General features: G+C 44.5%; 1 protein-coding gene across 1 annotated transcript in view; it reads left to right on the top strand.

Moving 5' to 3' along the window:
* Window positions 1-6,692: 6,692 nt before the first annotated feature.
* QRFPR (pyroglutamylated RFamide peptide receptor) overlaps window positions 6,693-22,594 on the top strand; it is a 58,968-nt gene continuing 43,066 nt past the window's right edge. The window contains exon 1 of the mRNA XM_034772928.1: window positions 6,693-7,078. Coding sequence (XP_034628819.1) covers window positions 6,739-7,078 — 340 coding nt within the window. The 5' untranslated portion in view covers window positions 6,693-6,738. The remainder of the gene's footprint in view (window positions 7,079-22,594) is intronic.

Raw genomic sequence — 22,594 nt, 5'->3', positions numbered from 1 at the left:
GTTTGTGAAAAGAGGATTGTATTCTCATTGAGAATGAAGTAAGGCTGGGAATAGCTAGTTTCTGACCATATCTTTATCACTATGGAAAGTTTCCTTTTGTTCAGGATACAAAAATGTAAAACATTCAGGTAACTAATAGGAAAGTGATTTAGGCAACTAAGAACACAGTGAAAAATGCATTATCTCTGTAAACACAATTATTTGTTAGAATTTTTATTGATCTGGCCTTTTTTTATTAAATGTTTTCTCTGTTTATATGAATATACCACTTTTATAAGCCATAGGTAAGAGAATTGGAATGAAAAATGTGGGTTGGAAATTGCTATAATCTCTACTGCTGTGTCTGAATCAATAATAGGATTTGTACTTTTATAGTATTCTTCAGCATCTCAAAATACTTAGACATTCATTAATTAAATATCACAAATCCCCTATAGTGGCCTCATCCACCTCCTATTGAAGTTAATGGAGAACTCCATTGATTTCAATGGGAACAAAGTTGGGATTTAGGTTAAATAAAACGTATGGAGGGTCATAACTAGGACTTGAAAAACTCACTCATCAGTGAAAGTAGGTAACAGTCTCTGGCACAGGAGGGAGCAGTTAAGCCACCAACTTCTACAAAACAAAAAAAAAGGCCTCAAAAAATAAAAAGCCCATTTGGTTGAAAAGGCCAGTATTATAGCTCTAGAATATGAAAACAAAATGAATCTGAAAACAATTTCTGAGCTTCTGCTCTCTCACAGTACTACAGGGAAATTGACAACAACGGGAATTTCAGCTGCTGCTATTAAAAGCTATGTGGGCAGCTGTGAATCCGACAAGAGCCTTGGCAACTTCCCGCTGCTTTGACTTGATCTAACTACAAGCAGCATCAGAGGCAGATGGTGGTTGATGTTCACTATAAAGGAGGAGAACTCAATTAAAAAAAAAAAAAAGAGGAATAATGGACGTGACGGGTTGTCCGTCACTCCAGGGTGCCACCTGATATACTGGGGTCCCACTGAGCCCACCCTTTCCACCAGCTGGGGCTCCCTTACCTTGTCCTGCTGATCCAGGCCCTCAAACGTCCTCCAGCGCGCGCGCGCGCACACACACACACGGACACACACAGCTGCAGAAAGACACAGACACTGAGATCAGCTCGGGGAGTGTCCAGCACTCAAGTGCACACCTCCTGTAGAGAGTAAACCCAAAATTGTATTGTCTTGTGCTGCACAGAGATCTGTACAGTGTAAGCTCCTCAAAGTCGCTCTCTCCCAATGTGGAGGAAGATATGCACAGCTTTTTGTCCCCCCCCGCCCCGTTATGAATTGCACAACCTGGGTTTTAGAAAACAAAGCAAGTTTATTAACTACAATGGATAGATTTTAAGTGATTATAAGGGATAGCAAATAGATCAAAGTAGATTACTGAGCAAATAAAGCAAACACACAAACGAAGCTTAATACACTTAAAGAAACTGGCTACAAGTAGTAATTTCTCACTCTAAATGTTGTTTTAAGCAGGTTGCAGAGATTCTTGAAGATAAACTTCTTTTGCTTGCATCTTAGAATTCCAGATATTCCCTTCACATGCCAGACACCTTCTAGTCTGGGTCCAGCTGTTCCTCAGTTCAGCCTTAGGTGTTTTTAACAATCATTTTGGGAGGGGATTTAGTGAAGAACTGACCCTGATTAACTCACTTCCTAGCCTTAAATAGGATTCACATAGGGCGGGAATCCTTTGTTTCCCAACTTGATTCCCACCCCCTGCCAGTGAAAAAATACCAGCAGTCCAAGATGGTGTCCAGTATTAGGTTACACAATTACATGACCCTGCAGTGTCAAAGCAGCATCCCTGGAAGCTTCTCAGGAAGGTGGGAGATTAGCATCTTCAAAATCCTATTGTCCTTCCTAATGGCCCATCTAGGCTGATTGCCTACTGTCTGGTGGGCATTCCCCAGGTGTAAACACTTTAGTAATTGATACATAGTCAATATTCCTACCTTCAGATACATAAATGATACATGCATACAAATAGGATAATCACATTCAGTAAATCATAACCTTTCCAATGATACCTCACATTACCCATCTTGCATAAAACATATCTTAGTTATGCCATAATCACATCATAACAATATCTCTATGAAGAATATGGGGCATAGTGCCACAGTGGAGACTAGCTTCTGTGTTAACACTATTATACTAATTTCATAGAGAGGAAAACAGGATCAGAGAACATGCTATGGTCACACAGGAAGTCAGTGACAGAGCTGGAAAGAAAACTCAGTGATCCAGAAGTCCCATTGCCTCCTCTAATTGCTAGATAACATTGTGCCTTTCTAAATCAGGTCTTTTGTACAGTAAAGTCCAGTGAAGTCCACAGGAGTCATTGGCTTTGCTTCAGGTCCAATATTATAATTTTGTAATTGGACCACATTTATCCTTGGTGTAATTTCATCATATTAAAATATTGATCAGTAATTTTAGTAATTTGGCTTATTGATTTTATAATGTCCATAGATAGGAAAAATATATACAAACCCCACATACATACTCCCCAAATGGGTAAATGCACAAGCCAAATATTACCTGCACATTTACTTGCTTTGTGTGCTCAAATGGCTACATCTACCAAATGTAATGGCACATCTTTATGGTCTACTGAAAATCTGGCCTACCAGCTTCAGGCTCAGAGTATATTATTTGGGATATGTGAATTATAAATTTTCAGATGTACTGCCTATTATTGCTATTTTAAACTGAACATTTACATTATTTGCAACAGCAAGTAATCACAGTAATACAACAGAAAAATAGGGACAAAAGGAATGGCCATTGTAATATTTAAATATTGTATATTCTTTGGATCAGGAACGGTCTTCATTTGTGTTTGGAAAGTGTCTGGCAGACAGTAGTTGCAATCTAAACAATTAATAATAATTAAAATGAATACAACACCCCCCTTTGATATACACACATCTGGTCACTACATTTAACACTGATTCACAGAAGATTGATCTCCCTTTAGGCTTTAATTTCTTCTATAAAAAAGTACAAGTCTGAAACTGCTTTAAACTTGATTCTTTTACAGGAGACATTAAATCTAAAAGCAATTGCTCTTGTTATGGGAGGAAATAAAGGAATGAAAAAGAGGATTAGAGAGCGGTAAGGGAAAGTGTACACCACTTTGCTAAAAATGCCAATAGTATGTTAGGGGTTTGAAGGGTCTCTAATAAAAATCCATTAGCCCATTCAAGCCATACAACTAATTGTACCCTTCAATTCCTTCTCCTATTTTCTGCTCCCACTTATACCCGGACGCCTGAATTAAACTTCTGACCTTTCAGAGATGTTGCAAGTGTTTGTATTAAAACTGAGCAGATTAAAAACACATTACAGAGCAAAACCCTTCTGTTAACGTGGATCAATTTTCTATTAATATTTTTATCTACCTTTTATAAATAGTGTATAGTATAGTATAATATTTTGCACTTGTAGGCCCCTATTCAGCAAAGCACGTAACCATGTGCAACATTTTAAGCATGTGTGTAGTCTCATTTCAGTCAATAGGAATACTCATGATTCAAGTTAAGCATGTGCTTTGCTGAATCAGAACCAAAGGGACTGATCCAAGGCCTATCAAAATAGTTGAAATACTTGCATTGACTTCAGTGGGCTTTGGATCAGACCCTGTCATTACATCCAAGAAACAAAGGGCTACATCCACAAGGGGATTTAAATGCTTAACTACCACTTTAAGTGACTAAGTCCAAAATTTTGATCCTCAAGACCTCTGCTCATCTTCTGCCTGTAGTGGTCTAAGCTGCTGCTGGCAAACTCCCTTAAAATTTCATGCAAAGCTGCCTAAGTCCTCATGCTGCCAAGCTGCTCATGCCTAACCCCTTGCAGGATTCTCAAACTAGGCATTCCCCTGCTTACCTCGCTTGCAGGGCCCGATCTGGTAGGCACACTAAGAGCATACTTACCAGATCACCAGGCTATAGGGACAGTCTCTCTCTCTCTCTCTCTCTCTGACTCAATGTTTACTCATCTGAAAAATATTTTAATAAACTCCATGCAGACGGATGGCCCTGGCATCTGTGGATCTCAGGAGATTTGTTGATTATGGAGCCTGAATCCCTTGTCTGTACATGGGGTAGGGGGAACTCTATACCTCTGCCCCAAGGGGCAACTGCTGAATTTCTAATCTCCCACATGAGTATTCTTTGGGACAGGGCCTGTCCCTTCTTGTGTGTGCAGACAGTGTCTATGGGTGCTATTGGACACACATAAATAACATTAATGGTTACTCCTGCTTACGAAATGATCTCGCTCTATAGGTCACCCATCAGCCATAACAACATGAGTCAAATTGTGTTTATTATTGCTGTTATTGAGAATAGTTATTTATTCTAACAGGAGATTTACTGCCTGGAAGTACTAATTATTCTAGATTTTTCTTTTGAAACCAGCTATCAGGCACATAATGAACAGAATGCTTCTGCTAAGGTTTTTTTTACTACAATTCCCAAGAATTGGTCAGAAACAAAGAGCTGACTGTTAGTCATTATTTTTAATGATGCTGTCTTATTAAAGAACTAGAACTATGGCAGTGTGGTCAGCAAAGTGACCAGCATCTTTTCCCTTAACATTGCTGCTCCTTGTAGGTCCCTTATGTTTGATATTTTACTACTGTTATTGATGAAAAGGAAAGTTATTGCTACAAAAGTTAGCACAGCAGTGCCAAGGAAGATTGTGCTACATTCTATCCTGTCTAGCTTACCATCAGCAAAACTGTCAACTAATTTCTGATTGCAAAATCTTTAAGTATTACTAGGGATGATGTATGTGTCAGAAAACAATCTGATGTTTGGATCACAGGGTGGGTTTGCATGGCTGAAAGTTGGGAAAATCCTCTTTTGATTAGGGTATTTTGAGTAAATGTGGCATGGCTTTCACTGAGTGAAAATAAATATGGAACTCAACAATGCCCTTCTTACAGTCATGTCTCTATCTGGAACTCTAGTTTTAAATCCAGACACTTGCCCGTGTCTATACTAGGATTTCCATTGCTGTGTCAGTACAAACCTATATTGCAGACACAGTCTGCTGCACAACCTGCATTAGAATAGCTTACTCTGGTTTGAAATTGTGTCAACATTAAAGTTTTATACTGGAGTAAGTGCAGCAGAGTCTAAGATCTCCATGCAGATAAGGCTTATATTATTTATTTATTATAAGGTTTAGGTTATTTTAAGACCTTCATTACATGGAAACAATATACAAAATATATTATTCAGTTGGGATGAAATTCACCCCTGGGCTGAGGGTCCACACTTTAAATCCTATTTTATATTCCACTCATAATAGAGTGGGAGATGTCATTGACTCCTTTTGAAAATCTCAAGCTTTGTTTTGTGTATTTGTAGTGTAAAGTGTTTTACATAAGTAGAGGACACTCCAGCTGGTAGCTCTTCAGTGTGGAGAGGCAATCTTTATCATATAAATCTCCATGACCTTATGGTAACAAATGAAGCTTTCACTTACCTAGATGCACTTAAAAAAAAAAAAAAAAGCAATGTTCTACTGAAAGGAAAAAAGGAGATGAGAAAGGTGGGTGAAGGAGAGAACAACAGTGAGACATTCTCAGACGATATTAAAAAATATGGCATTTCACTGTCTGGGGTCTAGGACCAGCGTTGAGATTCGTACAGACCAATGACCGTTTCAAACGGTAAAGGGAGTTGTGCAGGTTGTGAAGTCCCAGCCATGGGACTGCACGGGTGCACGGAACCACCCAATAGGGGAATCAGGTAAGTGGCTATTTTTTCTTGAGTGTATTGCGCAATGTTTGACAGACTTTAACCACGGGGATGTGCAACGATAATACAAACTTAGCTAACTCCCAGGCGATGATTTGAAGATCACTTAACCGACAACGAGACAAAGATTGAAAGCAAAAAATCAGATCGGCTAACCCGAGGGGAGACTGCACGGCTCCCTCCTTCGCCGCCCCCTCCCCGCCAGGGTCTTGCCAAAGGAGCGATCAGCTCAGCCGCCTGGCAGACCCCTTCCCGTGAAGGCAGCAGATGCCAGCGGCCCCAGTTGCTCCCCCAGGGGGCTAGAAACTGCTGAGGGCCTGGGGGGCGTTAAAGGGGGAGAGGGGGAGGGCGCCTTAGTGCACTGATTGGCTGATACCCCAGATAAAGCCCCAGCCGGCGCTGCTTACACTCCTCAGCTTGGCTGTAAACTTTCAGTCTTGAGCTGGATTTTCTCCTCTGCCGTGGCCGCTTCCGGCTCGTTAAAGGGAGACGGTCCAGGTTGCCCCCAGATTGGGCTACATTCAAACCAATGACCAGGAGCTAGTGGGAGCGGTTGCCTCTTGTCAATTTCACTCCTCCGTTCTTTCCCCTCGTTCGCTTAGTTTCTTTCTTTCCCAGCAAATAGCAGCTCAGCCCAAGAGTATTTTCATTTGGTCTTGGGCCTCTCAGGGTTACTTCTCTCTCTCCCCCCCCCCCCCCCCGGCGCCCCCTTGGCTAAGTGGCTAAGGCAGCCCCCTAGCCTGCAGGAGTACTGGCCATGCAGAGCCCTTCCGCGCAACAGCCCTAGTGCTCGCCCGCCCTGGAGAGCCTGGCAGGGGCGGGCAGCTCCGCGCTATGCCCAGCTGCCGGACGCTCCCCTGAGACGCTGGCAGGTAGCGTGGGCTGCCGCCTGGCCCCGGGCAAAGATCAGCGCCCCGGAGGGCCCCGCTATGCGGTCCCTGAACATCACCCCCGAGCAGTTCGCCCGGCTGCTGCGGGAGAATAACGTGACTCGGGAGCAGTTCATCGCGCTCTACGGGCTGCAGCCGCTGGTCTACATCCCGGAGCTGCCCGGCCGCACCAAGCTGGCCTTCGTGCTCGTCTGCGTGCTCATCTTCGCCCTGGCGCTCTTTGGCAACTGCCTGGTGCTCTACGTGGTGACCCGCAGGAAAGCCATGAGGACCGTCACCAACATCTTCATCTGCTCCCTGGCGCTCAGCGACCTGCTCATCGCCTTCTTCTGCGTGCCCTTCACCATGCTCCAGAACATTTCCTCTAATTGGCTGGGGGGTGAGTAAGCCCGCTGCTACCGCCTCCAGCCGGCCGGGGATCTCTGGATGGACCCAGCCTCTAGGGACGGGGAGCCCTGCCTCTGCCCCTCTTCCCTCCCTCTCATTCCTGGACGGGGCGGCCGGGAGTTCGCATCTCTCTTTCCCCTCTCCCCTGCTTGCTGGGCTTGTTCCTGTCCCATCAAGCCCACCTGGCTGCAACAGATCTCTGCCGGAGGAACAGAGCGGGGGATGCAGGTGGGAAATGACATGTAGATCGCTTTGGTCCCACAGGACTAAGAAATGGGCTGTGTCACCCGGGAAGATGCTACTATCTGGCACTTCTCATCTTCAAAGCAACCTGCAAATGCCTTTTGTGTACAGGAATGAGTCAAAAGGTGACCTGCAGTGTACTTGTAGAGGTGTGTTGGTCCAAGGGTATTAGAGAGACAAGGTGGGTGAGACAATAACTTTTATTGGACCAGCTTCCTTTGGGGAGAGAGACAAGCTTTCCAGCTTACACAGAGCTCTTCTTCAGGTCGTTTTCTGAAGGTGAGCGTTGTCTCTCTCACCAAAAGGAAGTTGGTCCAATAAAAGATACTACCTCACCCACCTTGTCTCTCAAAAGGAGGCAGGGATTTATTTAGCTGCCCCCCTACCTAGATGAAGACAAAACACCTGGTTTTTAGAGTTTATATTTTCTTGGGAAATTGTTTTTCCTTTAGGACACATGGATTGTTTTGACTAGATAAGGCAGAGTGTAAGGCAGCCGGTTTCTTTTCTGGAAAACCTTTTGTACTAGGGGATCTGGCAACATTACTTTATAATGCTCCATTGGTATCACTACTAGTGTGCAAGCTCTCATACTTTCATAGCTCAGAACTGATGCTTCAAACCTTTGAAAGTCTCTGTTCATAACAGATAGCTTTCCTGGTTCACTCTAGAACTGTTGCTTTTGCCTACTTATATGTAGTCTGTTATTGCATTTTAGGATTAGGGCTCTGAATCTACAAATCTGACCCATTAATGTAAATTTTCAGTGTACTCCTTATTCTGCAGAGTTTCAAGAACTGCTACGTCACATCACCATTGGACTAAACTAACAGATTGTATTCAACTTGAAACAGCTGTGTCTTGAGATTCTGGTGAAAGTTGCAGTAAACAGAATTTTTGATGTAGTAATGGTGGTGACATGACACATGTATCCTGTAATTTTTTGTTCCAAGGATACATTCTTGCTGACAAGTGCAAAAGAAGGTCTGAGCCAAAGCTTGTTGAAGTCAGTTCCATTGATGTGAATAGGCTTCAGATCAGGTCCTTTTTGCCTTTGTTAGCAAAAATGGGTCCTTTGGTTGATTGTATTACAAGATGTCCCATTCATTTGGGGTTGGCCAAAGTCACTGACCAGACAGAATGAGGAGAGGAAAAGCCCCTCTTCAGATCAGGTCATTTATACTTTAGGACAAAGTGTCTTTAGTTTTTAAAGGTGTTTCACAGACTACATTTCTTTAATAAATGGCTTTCCTTTTGTTTGACAGTGCATAGATAATATGATGAATGGGTGAAATAGATACATGTTCACAAACTGCAGGGCTTTGGAAGTTTTCATGTTATGATCTGAATGTGAAAGTTAAGAGCAGTGTACAAAGGCACTGTCTTTAGGATTTATTTGCCTCTTGTGGGTGAGGGACCACGGGCCAGACTCCCATTGAGTTCAGTGGAATTTTGGAGTGTCTATTGTTGTCACAACATAGAACTGCAGAGACATGAAGCTAAAGAAAAGGACAGGCAGATGCAGTAGTGCTACGAAACAACAATGCTGTAGAGAGAGGCTCAATGCTCTGTCTCTGCTCTTTTGATCTTGGCAATTACAAGTGAAGAAATAAAATGTAGGTTTCTGCCATGAATGGCAGCCAGGGATGCTGATTATAATGGAAATGCATGTTGGATTTCAGAGCCTGGGCTCCAATATGATATGAGTGGGAATATCTACACTGCTTTTTTAGCCTTATGGCACAAGCCTTGATCCATGCTCTGAGACTCACTGTTGTGGTGTATTTTTGTTTTTTATTTTTTTGTTTTTCTTTGCAGTGTAGATATATCTTTAGACTTATTGTTGCAACAGCTAACTTTTAGGCCCCCTAATGCCTAAGGGAACCAACAGATCTGAGTTAGGCTGCTAGGTTCCTTATACAATGCATGTGAAGAAGTCCCTAAGAATGGGACTTACAAAAGCCAGCACAATGAATGGGGAGTTACCCAAGATAGCCAGTAGGAATTGCTGAGGAGAGGGGTGGGACATATGTCCAGCTCCTCAAATGGTACTTAGGATAGATAGGGTGACCAGATAGCAAGTGTGAAAAATCAGGACACATTTTTTGGGGGGGAGGAGTATAGTTTCTTATATAGGAAAGCCCCTAATATTGGGTTGGTCCCAATAATATCAGGGCATCTGGTTACCCTCACTTAAGTGCCTAATAGCAGGTCACTCCTGCTGCTTGGAATTCATGGCTGTGAACCCTTTCTTGGAGGTAGAGGCCTAAGTTAGGTCAGTGCCTCTGCTGCCACTTAAGGCACACCAACACCATTTTTCATGAGAATCTTTCTCATGAAAAATGGTGTTGGTGTGCCTTAAGTGGCAGCAGAGGCAATGTGTGTGTGTGTGGGCATGTAGGGCCACATGCACCCCCAGATTTCTGCCAGGGTTCACACTAGAATGTCAGAACCATCTGGTGAGGACTGCTGCCCTCATTCCCTTTGCCTTGCCCAGGAGTTGCCCTTGGCCCATGTCTTTGCAGAGCTCATCCTTTCTCTCCTCCCCACCCGCAGCTGAAAGCAGACATCCTTCCTGCTTGCACAGCACCAAAATGCAGCTAACACCTCCAGGCTGCTGCTGGCCACTGGCATAACCCAGCTGCCTCCTGTCCCCTGGATTAAGGATGGATTGTACCCTGGGGTCCCTGGGAACCTACAGGGGTAGTTGGGTTCTGTCAGAAGAGGAGGAAGTGACACTGAATCCCAGCCCAGGGAGAGTGTGGTGAGGGGTCTGGCCAGTGCAGCCTGGCTCCTTCCCTTCCCTGCCAGTGGCACCGATGTCATCCTGGGCTGGAGGTGCCTCCTGTCATGGTCTGTCCTTCTACACAGCCAGTGGCACCTGCCAGACAGGATGGCCTCCTGCATGTGCCTCTGACTGTGGGGGCTGAGGGTTACAGACAGGGCACAGGGGCACGGCTTACTTCGGACAGCCCAAGCTACCTGCTGAAGTTGGGGGGAGGATGGAGGGGCACTGCCCAAGGAGCAAAGAGCATTACCCTGCAGCCTCCCTCCACCCCACCCTGGGACAGGGACTCGGCAGTGAGGCTGCACCCAACCTTGACACAGTGCAACGGCCAGGCCTGCCCCAGAAGCACCCTGGGGTCCTGCCCCCCTGTGTCAGGTGCACCAGGTGTGGGTGAGCAGGCTCTGCCCGGCAGCAGGATCCAAGTGCAGAGGGACTTAGTGTGGGGAGATCCAGGTGGGGGTAAGAGAGTTCTCTGTGGGGCAATCTGGGTGCGGGTGGTTCGGTGGGAGATCTGGATGCACAGAAGCTCATTGGGGGGTTCCAGGTACAGGGGCAATGGGTCTCTGCAGGGGATCCAGGTGAAGGTGTTTGGGGCTCAGTGGGGAGGGTGTCTCAGGGGGCTCATCAGGGTGGTACAGATGCAGGGGAGGTGGGGCTTGTCAGAGTGAGGGTTCGATGGGCCTGCTTAACAGGGGAGCCCCAAGGGGATGCCGCATGCTGGGCTCCAGCTTCCCCACTGCCCCCACGTCTCCCATCCCCTTCTCTTTCCCATCCCATGCTGCTTCCCCACCTCTCCATCTCCTCCCCAGGCTTGGAGGGCAGGGGGGAAACCACCACCCCCAGCATGAGCTGGTAGAGTGGAGCGGGTTGGGGCTGGGTCGCTCCTCCACTTCCTGCCACCTGGTGATTGCAGGGTGGGCCCGACCCCGCACTCGCAGGGTGGGCCCGACCCCGCACTCACAGGGTGGTGGGAAGTGAAGTGACCTAGCCCCAGCCTGCTGTGCTCTGCTCCCCTGACTTTGGGGGAAGGGGGGAACTGCCCCCCAGCACTCACTGGTGGTGCGTCTGGGAGCCAGTGGAGTGGAGCGGGCTGGGGCCGGGTCAATCCTCCACTTCCCACTGCCCTGTGAGTGCAGGGCAGGCCTGACCCCTGCTGCAGTCTCCTGGGATGCATAGCTCAGGGGAGGGGGATTGGGGGGAAAGGGGGAGGAGTGGGGGTGGGACAGGGGCGGAGTGGGGTGGGAAGAGGCGGGGCGGGCACAGAGCAGGGGCGGGGGCAGCTTTCCTGGCCAGCTCAGCTGGCCGGGGGATTGGGCTGTAGCAGCAAGTCCGGACACTGGGGCCCCTTCTGACTCTGGGCCAGGTGCCATGGTAAACCCAGTACTGAGCATCTCTCCAGGGGTCTCAAAGCGCTTTACAAGCTGCAGTGTACTGCTGGGAGCGGGGTGGGGATTGCTCATTATAGAGAGGGGGAGGCCTAGCATTTAACTTCATGCAGCTGTGCAGGCATGTGTGTGTTCAGGGCTGCACCTGCAACCCTGAGAACTGGGCCCAGCTGCCTTGTTCAAGCTCTCAGAGTCCATCACAGAGCCAGGAATAGAGCTGGGGTGGGTGGGGTAAGGCTCAGATCCTGTGGCCAAAGACTGGTGGGACAGGGAGCCTCTGGACAAAGGTGGGACAGACTGGAAGCTGGCTCTGAGCTGGGAGGTGCTGGGAAGCTGCTGTGCATTGCACTGAAGAAAACGCAGCGAGTGACTGTGAGGCCAGGCTCCAGCCCACGGGGCTGTATGGCATCCCTTGCCCATGCATCGCCTCTGCTGCCAGGTTCCTACCAGAACCTTTAAATTGTGCTCCCCACTATCAACAGTTGTGCTTTGCCTCTGAGTGGCAGTTATCTTGTCCAAGGTGAACAAGAGGGGACATGATAGAGGCTACCTGCTCTAGAGAAGGTAAATCAGGTACTTCTATTTACCCTCTTTCACAGTACAAGAATAAGGAGATGTTCAATGAAATTGAAAGGTAATTGTTTAAAACTGATAAGAGGAAATACTTTTTTCTCATTGCACAATTATTCTGTGGAGTTCACTGCCAAATGATATCACTGAAGTCATGGCTTTAGCAAGATTCAAAAAAAGGATTAGACACTTAATTTTTTTGGTGTGGTTTTACAATGTTTTTTCTCTCCCCTGTTGAGAGTGAGTTTTCACATGTCAAACAAAAGGCGGTGACTCTGGCCCCTATCCAACAACTGGATCCACATGGGTGGATACCTGCATCCATGTGGAGCCCTATTGACTTTGACAGTGGTCTGCCTGGGTAGGTAGAATCTGTTAAAGCATGGATCAGTGTTCATGTCACACTCCTCACCAGTACCCAGCCTGGGAAGCTAATGATCCAACCACTGGACCAAATTCGGTGATGAATCCTGGCCATGTGCCATCTGAGGCACATTGAGTATATGCTAAGAAGTTATAGGAGTAGGGCCAGTGCTGTCAAATGCACAGTGTGAATAAACACAAGGAGAGATTTGTTTCTCTTCTAATCTTTCTCAGATAGGTAACTTTTAAATGTTGTCGAAATAAAATAGTGGGCAAAGAGAAATTCAGAAAGAAATATGATTTTTTTTTAATTGATGGTGTCAAGTACTCTGCTAATTACACATTGGATATTAATTGCCTATTTAGCATTCTGCAGCATGGCATGCTGGTTTTCAGTGCTATGCATTGCTAAAAAGAGTTGTCCAAGCTTTACTCTGAAGAGGGTGGCATTCAGAGTGTAATTTCCTGTATAAGTTTGTGCTGGATCAGGCTGTTTTTTCTCTATAGCTCTTGAAAGATGTGTGTGGTGGTGGACTTGATTGAATGGACATTATTGAAAAATATGGACTTACCTAATTTCTGTGTAACTTTGAGACGGGCGGGGGAGTTGCCTTCTTTCTAACATTTAAGAGCCACGCAGTAAAGATCCCCACAGGGGAACAGAACATGGGTGCAAATAGGTCAAAGTCTCAACAAGATGCATGCCAAAGAGTTTGAACACTAGCTGACACCTATGCAGACTCAAAAGAGCCTTTGAAATGATCTGAGTTACATGAGAAGAGAATGGAAAAATGAGATGATGGGATTTGTCAGTAAGAGGGGTTCGAAATATAAAGGACATTGTAGGAGTCAGCAGAAACTGTGATAAGCTTATTTACAGATGCTGGATACTAGCAAATATCTTTGTCCATATGCTAATACAAAACACAACTTCCTGGCTAAAATATTAACTCATGGAGTACACACCTTCACATCCAAGTAACCGGAAGGTAAAACTGACCACTGGTCACTAGTAAAAAGGCTGTGTGTAGGGGTGGGAGGTCGTTGATATAAAGGTGGGTGTCTGCGGCCTTGTCCACACTAGGAAATTTGTACCCACCAGCAATAGTGAAGGAATTTTTACCACCGTATTATCTAATCCGGTTGGAAAAAGGATAGGAAGTTCCAAGTGTGGAGGCATACTGTGATGCTGCAGTACATTGAACAGGTGTCTAAACATGTAGATTGTATTCCTTGGCCTAACTGAACTGTTGCCTAACACCAGGGCGGGTGCAAGGATGTTTCGTGCCCTAAGTGAAACTTCCACCTTGCGCCCCTCCCCCCCCCGCCCCGCGGCAGCTCTCCGCCCCCCCCCCTAAGATGCCCCCCTGTGGCAGCTCCCCACCTCCCCCTCCGCCCTGAGGCGCCCCCCGCCCGCTGCAGCTCCCCCCGGCCCAGGGAGCTGTGCGGCAGCTCCCTGCCCCAGCTCACCTCTGCTCTGCCTCCTCCCTGAGCATGCCATCACCGCTCTACTTCTCCCGCCTCCCAGGCTTGTGGCGCCAATCAGCTGTTTGGCACCGCAAGTCTGGGAGGGAGAGAAGGAGAGCGGGGCCGCGTGCTCAGGGGAGGAGGCGGAGCAGAGGTGAGCTGGGGCAGGGAGTTCCCCTGCATGCCCCGCCCCCTTACATGCTGCAGGCAGCCCTCCCCGCGCTCCCCTGCCCCAGCTCCCTCCGCCTAAATGCCAACGATGACCGGGGCAGCCGAAGATCTGGCCGCCGTGGTCACCGCTGAAGGACCGAAATGCCACCCCCCAAATGCTAGTGCCCTAGGCGACCGCCTAGGTTGTCTAATGGGTTGCACCGGCCCTCCCTAACACAGCACATCAAAATCTTATGGTAATGCTGGTTGCAATCTTAGTCAAAGGGAACCAATAAGCTTTGGTTAGTTTTAATTTTAGCTTTGGTTAGTTTTAATTTTTCTTATGATTTAGTATTTATTTCTTTTAAAAAGCAGTGAGGGTGGGTGGCAGCAGTACCTGAGGCTTTGTACATCCTTGATATAAGCTCAAGAACAGACTTCACCCTTTCTTCCCTCCCCTGATATAAAGCAGGTTACCTTGCTTTATCTGAGCTACTGTTGGTTTTATTTAGACCATTGTTGTGGACTGTTCTCAAACAGAGAGAGAACTAACTTCTGACCTGTTTCATTCAGTCCATAAGGCTCCCTCCTCAAAACATGCTGGTGCATATATTATGGTAAGGATGTTACCAGATTTGCCTATTACTTTGGGGTATGCTCATTTATTTGGGTTACTCTTGGAGGGAATGTTTCTGTAATTCTATCAATGTACTGCTTGTCACGTGTGTTTTCATACGGACCTCTACTTCTCCTTTATGCAAGTCCCCTCCCAGTGGAGCTATCCTGCAGGACCTAGGTTCCCTAGGGCTGGGTTCCTGCAGCCCCAGAACCGGATGCGCGCGCACACACACACACACACACACACACACACACACACAGAGCATGTCTGAGCGGATCAGGTCAATCAGCACTTTCAAGCTGACCCCTTATGTGCCCCTGGGCTCAATGGACTGGGTAAAGCAGCACTTTCAAGCTGTCACCCTTATGTGTTCCAGATTCAGCATGTCCCTATCCTCACTCTCACATCACAATTGTACTGGTAGTAATCTACTTGATGAGCAAACCCCACAGTATTTTGGGCGCTGCAAAGATCTTTAGCTTAGGTAAAAGAACTGTTGCTGCAGAGTAAATGGGGGAAGCTAAAAACACAAAAGAGTAAAGTTCAGAGAAAGAGAGAAGCAACCAGTTTAACCATAAAAGTTATTTATTGAATAATAGTGATAACTACACAAGGAGAGCCTAAACCAACATAACATACATTATTAAAGATTAATACCTAAGGTAGAAAGGAAAACAGAGAGAGAGAAAGAGGGGGGATCTCACCCACTCCAGGAGGCTTGAACTGGTCGGGGTTCCCAGGTGATGGTGGTAGCTCAGGGTCCTGAGTGCTGGAGACAGGCAGAGTCCCCAGCACGATCCGTCAGGAGAAGATGGAGTCCCAGTGGAACTGATGCATAGTTTGGATCTAATCAGAACACTTACTGGAGGCTGAGTAGGGATTTTTGTAGAGAAAATACAATGGTTCAAGGGAGAACACTAGATTTGTTTATGGGTAAACTGATGACTCAAGGGTTTTCTTTAGGTTAGACAATAGGAAGTGATCAATCTTGGCTTTCGGTGCTGTTTTCTTCCAGGGAGCTCACAATGCAACTAGGCTGCTTCAGTATTTTGGATATCAATCAAGGATTCCTTACTAGAATTGGTCTGATAACTGCTGAGCTGGGTGTGGGCAGGCGTACATTCATTAACATCTGGAGCAGAGATTCCCACGATGCAGTGCTTCCCTGCTTTTTCTGGTCCCAGAGTTCAGTGTGGTTCTCTGTTCTCTATTCTGTACGCAAATTGAAATGTCTCCCTGTCCCATCTTTCATGCAGATGAGGCTTGGGGAGTTGTCTCTGTTCTTCATTCTGTATGCTAATGAAGATGTCTTAATCTTGTCACCCTTGTCAGGAAGGGTCTAGGTGTGTCTCCCATCTGCCCTTCATTGCTCTCTGCAAGTCTTTTCTCTGATGGGTTTTGGTTTAAGCAGAGGGTGGTGGTGGTGGGGTATCTTTCATGAGTCAGACAGGCTGGATACTGCGCCCTGGTTCCCCAAGAACACAGGACTGACTGGTATCAAGGACCAAAGAGAGTGATGGGAATAGAGGACTGAACTGAAGATCAGTTTAACAGGAATTTAAATCGCCAAGTGTCTGTTTTCTCTACAATGCCTGGCATGTTTTTTAACATTCCACTATGTGCCCAAGAAATGGTGGAAGAATTCCCACTTTAGCCCATTATGAGAGTGCAATTTAATCCTGGCAGAGATGGGAAGGATTCTGCCATTGTCTGATGCCTCAACCTGGAAATTTCCAGGAAACAATTTATACCTTCAAGTCAGCAGCACTGCTATGGATACCTGCATGGCCACACAGTATGCCAACATTTTTATGGCTGACTTAGAACAACGCTTCCTCAGCTCTCGTCCCCTAGCGCCCCTACTCTACTTGTGCTACATTGATGACATCTTCATCATCTAGACCCATGGAAAAGAAGCCCTTAAGGAATTCCACCATGATTTCAACAATTTCCATCCCACCATCAACCTCAGCCTGAACCAGTCCACACAAGAGATCCACTTCCTGGACACTACAGTGCTAATAAGCGATGGTCACTTATACACCACTCTATATCGGAAATCTACTGACTGCTATACTTACCTACATGCCTCCAGCTTTCATCCAGACCACATTACACCATCCATTGTCTACAGCCAAGCTCTACGATACAACCACATTAGATCCAATCCCTCAGACAGAGACAAACACGTACAGGATCTCCATCAGGCATTCTTAAAACTACAATACCCACTTGGTGAAGTGAAGAAACAGATTGGCAGAGCCAGAAGGGCACCCAGAAGTCACCTACTACAGGACAGGCTCAACAAAGAAAGTAACAGAATGTCACTAGCCATCACCTACAGCCCCCAACTAAAACCTCTCCAGCGCATCACCAAGGATCTACAACCTATCCTGAAGGACGATCCTTCACTCTCACAGACCCTGGAAGACAGGCCAATCGTTGCTTACAGACAGACCCCCAACCTGAAGCAAATACTCACCAGCAACTACACACCACACAACAGAAACACTAACCCAGGAACCAACCCCTGCAACAAACCCCACTGCCAACTCTGTCCATATATCTATTCAAGTGACACCATCATAGGATCTAACCACATCAGCCACACCATCAGGGGCTCGTTCACCTGCACATCTACCAATGTGATATATGCCATCATCTGCCAGCAATGCCCCTCTGCCATGTACGTTGGTCAAACCAGACAGTCTCTATGCAAAAGAATAAATGGACACAAATCGGACATCACAAATTGGAACATTCAAAAACCAGTAGGAGAGCACTTCAATCTCCCTGGACACTCAATAACAGACTTAAAAGTTGCCATTCTTCAACAAAAAAACTTCAAAAACAGATTTCAACAAGAAACTGCAGAACTGGAATTAATTTGCAAACTTGACACCATCAAATTAGGCCTGAATAAAGACTGTTAGTGGCTGGGTCACTACAAAAAATAATTTTCCCTCTGATACTCACACCTGCTTCTCAACTGCTGGGAATGGCCACATCGACCCTAATTGAATTGGCCTCATTAGCACTGACCCTCACTTGGTAAGGCAACTCTCATCTTTTCATGTGCTGTATATTTATACCTGCTTACTGTATTTTCTACTCCATGAATGTGATGAAGTGGGTTGTAGCCCACGAAAGCTTATGGCCAAATAAATTTGTTAGTCTCTAAGGTGCCACAAGGACTCCTTCTGGTTTTTTTGATACAGACTAACATGGCTATCCCCTGAAACCTGTCACCATACAGTAACTCAGTACATTACTTCCTCCCACATTATCTAGTCAAAGTCCTCTGCATACTCAGAGAAGTAGAAGGAAAGGGGTGATTTACATTGTGATGGTGTATTATATCTGAATAAAACAAAGATGAGTTCAGGTTCAGCTCTATTATAAATGGGGATCCTCCTGTTTCCCCCCAATAGGGGAAAATTCCACAAGATTTGCTCCTGTATGAAATTGCTTAGGAACCCTCATCAGTATCTTTGTGCAACTGCCTGGGAGAGTTGTGGCATGGTAGCACTGGCAAGGGGCCAGGTTGAAAGAGGCCTCGTTGTGCTGGAGTTGGTACACCGCAGGGCTTCTCTAAGCATTTCTCCTCTCCCAGTCAAGATAGTCTCCTCAGTACAGATGCCAGGGACTCCGGGAGTGACACTGCTTCTCTGCCGTGGACCTTCTCTTAGGGCTTGTTTATATGGGAAGTTGGTATTCCTGATTTCCACCTTGTGTGGATGCTCTTATTCCAGAATAAGATGTTCACACAGGGCATTAATCAGGAGTAACTACTCAACTTTAAATTTGGATTAAGGTTGGATGTGAATTTATGTTATACTTTTTAGACAAGCCTTTAGAGAGAAGCAAGTTATCTGAGAGAGTATTCTCACACTTCTTATCAAACTGTCTGTACTGGGCTAGCTTGATTATCACTTCAAAAGTTTTTTTTCTCTTAATTAATTGGCCTCTCAGAGTTGGTAAGACAACTCCCACCTGTTTATGCTCTCTGTATGTGTGTATATATATCTCCTCAATATATGTTCCATTCTATATGCATCCGAAGAAGTGGGCTGTAGTCCACGAAAGCTTATGCTCTAATAAATTTGTTAGTCTCTAAGGTGCCACAAGTACTCCTGTTCTTCTTTTTGCGGATACAGACTAACACGGCTGCTACTCTGAAACTTATCTGAGAGAGACTCCCTAGGAGTTTCCACTGTCCTGATAGCATCAAAAGGCTGGAATGACACCAGGGTTATACTTAGTAGCCAGGTCTGTGTTTAGGGTGGCTATAGGATGCTTTCTGCTCTTTCGTTTAACAGTTTGCATTAGACAATATGCCGTCCCACTTGCAGCAATTGCCCCATCGCGGTACAATACTCCTCCACCACTCTCTTTTTTGATACAGTAGTACAAAGAGATTTCCCCCACCATTATGTGCAGGCATCATTAGCAGAGCTGCATGCCTATGTACAGGGCATCAGAAACTTCTCTATGCTTAGTAATGGAATGTTCCTTGAAATTGGACTCAGCACTGAACATTTTCCATCTCCCTCCCCGCCATTTTTTCAGTTAACCGGACCTAGTGTATTGACAGTATTAGAAAGCACAGTATTAGACTTCATAAATAGACGATAGGAATTTGGCTAGCTGAAAAACCTCAAAGTAAAGAGGAAGTAGATATGACTTCCAAATTAGGCAATTGTTTGTGTGCAGCTTAAAGTAAGGACATGGACACAAATGCACCTACTCCCTTCCCCCAGTAGAAAAATATTGTAGTTTATATTGTCCTTATTCTAGAATGAGGATAATCTATAATCTGCTCTGTTCTATGAAATGCAAGGTGATTTTATGTAGTATCATTCACCCTTTCTGTATACCAGAGTTGATTGGTATTTTTAGATGCTTGTTTCTGATTGAAAGCATGCAAAAACTTTCATATAAAGATGGATTAAAAAGATTGTGACTGTTAAATTTAGAGAGGAGATTAATCAATTAATTAATCAAATAAGGGATGTGTGGACAAGATAAAAGTATACAAAATAATGAATGGTGAAGAGAAGAAAATCGCATGCTTTAGTTTATCCTTTCTCAGAATATAAGAACAAAGGAACATCTGATGAAACTGAAAAGCAGCAAATTTAAAACTTACAAATGGAAACCATTTTTAGACTCTGATACAAGGCATTGAGGAGAACAGACGTACTGGCTGGCCTGCCAGGGAAGAGGCTTATGTCCCCCAGCAGATTTTTGTGTGCATTTTTCTGCATGGGGGGAGGGGGAGAGGCACATAAAAATACCAGCAATATGAATTCTGTGCCCCCACAGGGGCGCAGAATGCCCCCAGGAGTAATGATCGGACCAGAGCTCCATTCTGCTCGAGGAAAGTACAAACTAATGGGATACCTATATTTCATCCAAGACCTTCCTGCAAAAATCACCAATCATATGACCAATCTTTATCTTCTAATCTAGGAAAATGGTGCTCTGGACTGTTCATATATTCAGAATTCCAAATTATAAATAAATAGCTAAATAATGAGAAACTCTGACACTATAAGCATGATATTAAATTGCATATATTTTTTCATATCTGTGGGTGTAACTCTTTGAAAAGTAGGCTTGTCTTTTAAATATTATTTAATCTCAAAATAGAATTAAATATATTTGTCAATTATAGTATTTAAACTGCACATACATTAGGAGAGCAAAGAAATTAAGTGACAAATTGAAACCCTTTCAACTTGCATTTTTACTTGCCTAAGTGTTTTAGTAATTACAGAGTTAATTTTCCCATTTCCTTAATTGAGTTGTTAATGAATGGTTTAAACGTCATTATCAAGCCAGTTGAATTTATAGATTATAGTCCTATTATATTATCCAGAAGCACTGAATATTTTATAGGGGGTGACAACTGAAAGACAAGGAAATACTTAAGAAATATTAAAAATCCATGAATGATAAACTTCCAGTGACTTCAGTGGAAGCAGAATTTGGTCAAAAATGAGAGCTTTTGAAAATCTCACCTTTAGAATTGTATTACTTCATGCCTTTTATTTAAAAGAAAAACTCTTTTGTCTTTATCCCTAATTACCTTGCATTATCCAAATGAGTGCTTTCTTTAAGCTTTGTAAATTACTCTTTTTCTTGTTAGCATTTGGAAATGAAACATTCACAATTCTTTCACATAATTCTTTCATACTGCTTGACTATAAACAATGACATACATTGCTACAAATAAGAACAAAAAATTAGTACAATTGTTTAATATTTTCCGAAGTGTTGTGCATTTAAAATTAAATTTCAATGGGGCCTTATGGGATATGCTTATGAAATTCATTTCCTGAATTTAAAGACACAAAAGTTCTGAAGGACTTCTAAATAAGACACATTTTATGACTGTTTATATTGAAACTTTCTAAAACACAAAAAGACTGCATTTCATGTTTATATTCATTTGAAAGAGCTCCGCGTGTATTCTTAATCTTTTGTACAACTGAACTATTTCAGAGAATGGACTGAATAATAAAACAGGTTGTTAAGAAGAAACTTCAGACACTTTCAGAACAGTCTGTGCCAGGAGTTTGCCAGTCTGTGCCAGGAGTTTGATCAGAATTTCCAACTTTTGCATATGTGCAAACTGCAGACTAATACCAGTTAAATTCTATTTAAAAAAACCCAGTCAGGATTCACTCATTTTATAACTAACTTTGCTGTCATAAACTCTCTGAATTATTTGTGACTAGATAGGCACCATTATTATTTCTGTTCCAGCTTACCTATAGAAGTGACCTCTGCACATAACAGGTGTCAGTCCTAGAAAGTGTAAGGTTTGCCTTGCTTCCCACAAGGAAGATAACAGAAAAAATTGGAATCAGAACTCTTATTGTCTGTACTTTGTTTTATTATTAATAATAACTTTGAATGTTTGTCCAAATCATTGTCCTCTAAGAAATGGTAATAACCTTTGTAACAAATAGAAGGGTCTCATACTTGAATTTGTATAATGAGAAAAAATTACTAATTCAGCCTCTCTGATCTAAAACAAGGAGTCCGGTGGCACCTTAAGACTAACAGATTTATTTGGGCATAAGCTTTCATGGGTAAAGAACCTCACTTCTTCAGATGGTCTTCAGATGGTGGTTCTTCTGCATCTGAAGAAGTGAGGTTTTTTACCCACGAAAGCTTATGCCCAAATAAATCTGTTAGTCTTTAAGGTGCCACCAGACTCCTTGTTTTTGTGGATACAGACTAACACGGCTACCCCGATACTTGACACCTCTCTGATCACATAGAGGTGGGATAAAATGGTCTGCTACTGAATACCCCTTTCATATCCACACTTAAAACTCACTTCTTCCCCACAGTCTTTTACATGTTGATCTTCAGTCTCCTCAACAGTTGCCCTGTGTCTTCTGTCTCTCTGTAAGAGGGACACTTTGTCCAATATACGCATACAAATATAGGGTTATAAGTACAAGCAGACTCTTGTTTGCCAGTAAGTAAACATTTTAAAAAGCTTGTGAAGGGTGACAGATTGGTATAGCTGTTGGAACAAGTCTCTCTCTGCATACACACTGCAGCAGCACAGGCTTTCCCACAGTACTCTATGTGTCTCAAGCCTGCTCTGGGCTCCATGAGGTGGTGGTTTGATTTCTAAACCAGTTCAATTACTGGCCTCTCTGAAAGCACAGGTAACAATACCACTTTTGAGATGAGGATTGATCTAAAGTCCACTGAGCTCAAAGGGAGCCATTAACTGCAATAGGATTTGGATAAGGCCCATGACACCTCTTTACTAATAACTAGACTGAATTCTCCAAATGCACTGCATCTATCATTTAACAGTCACCAGGGGGTAACCGCTTTTGTACTGATCTAGGACCTGGAAGCAATAGACTCCTTAGCCCGTTGCTAATCCCCCTC

The sequence above is a fragment of the Trachemys scripta genome, chromosome 5 (assembly GCF_013100865.1).
Source record: "Trachemys scripta elegans isolate TJP31775 chromosome 5, CAS_Tse_1.0, whole genome shotgun sequence".
Taxonomy (NCBI): domain Eukaryota; kingdom Metazoa; phylum Chordata; order Testudines; family Emydidae; genus Trachemys; species Trachemys scripta.
This window is presented reverse-complemented; position numbering and strand designations above follow the sequence as displayed.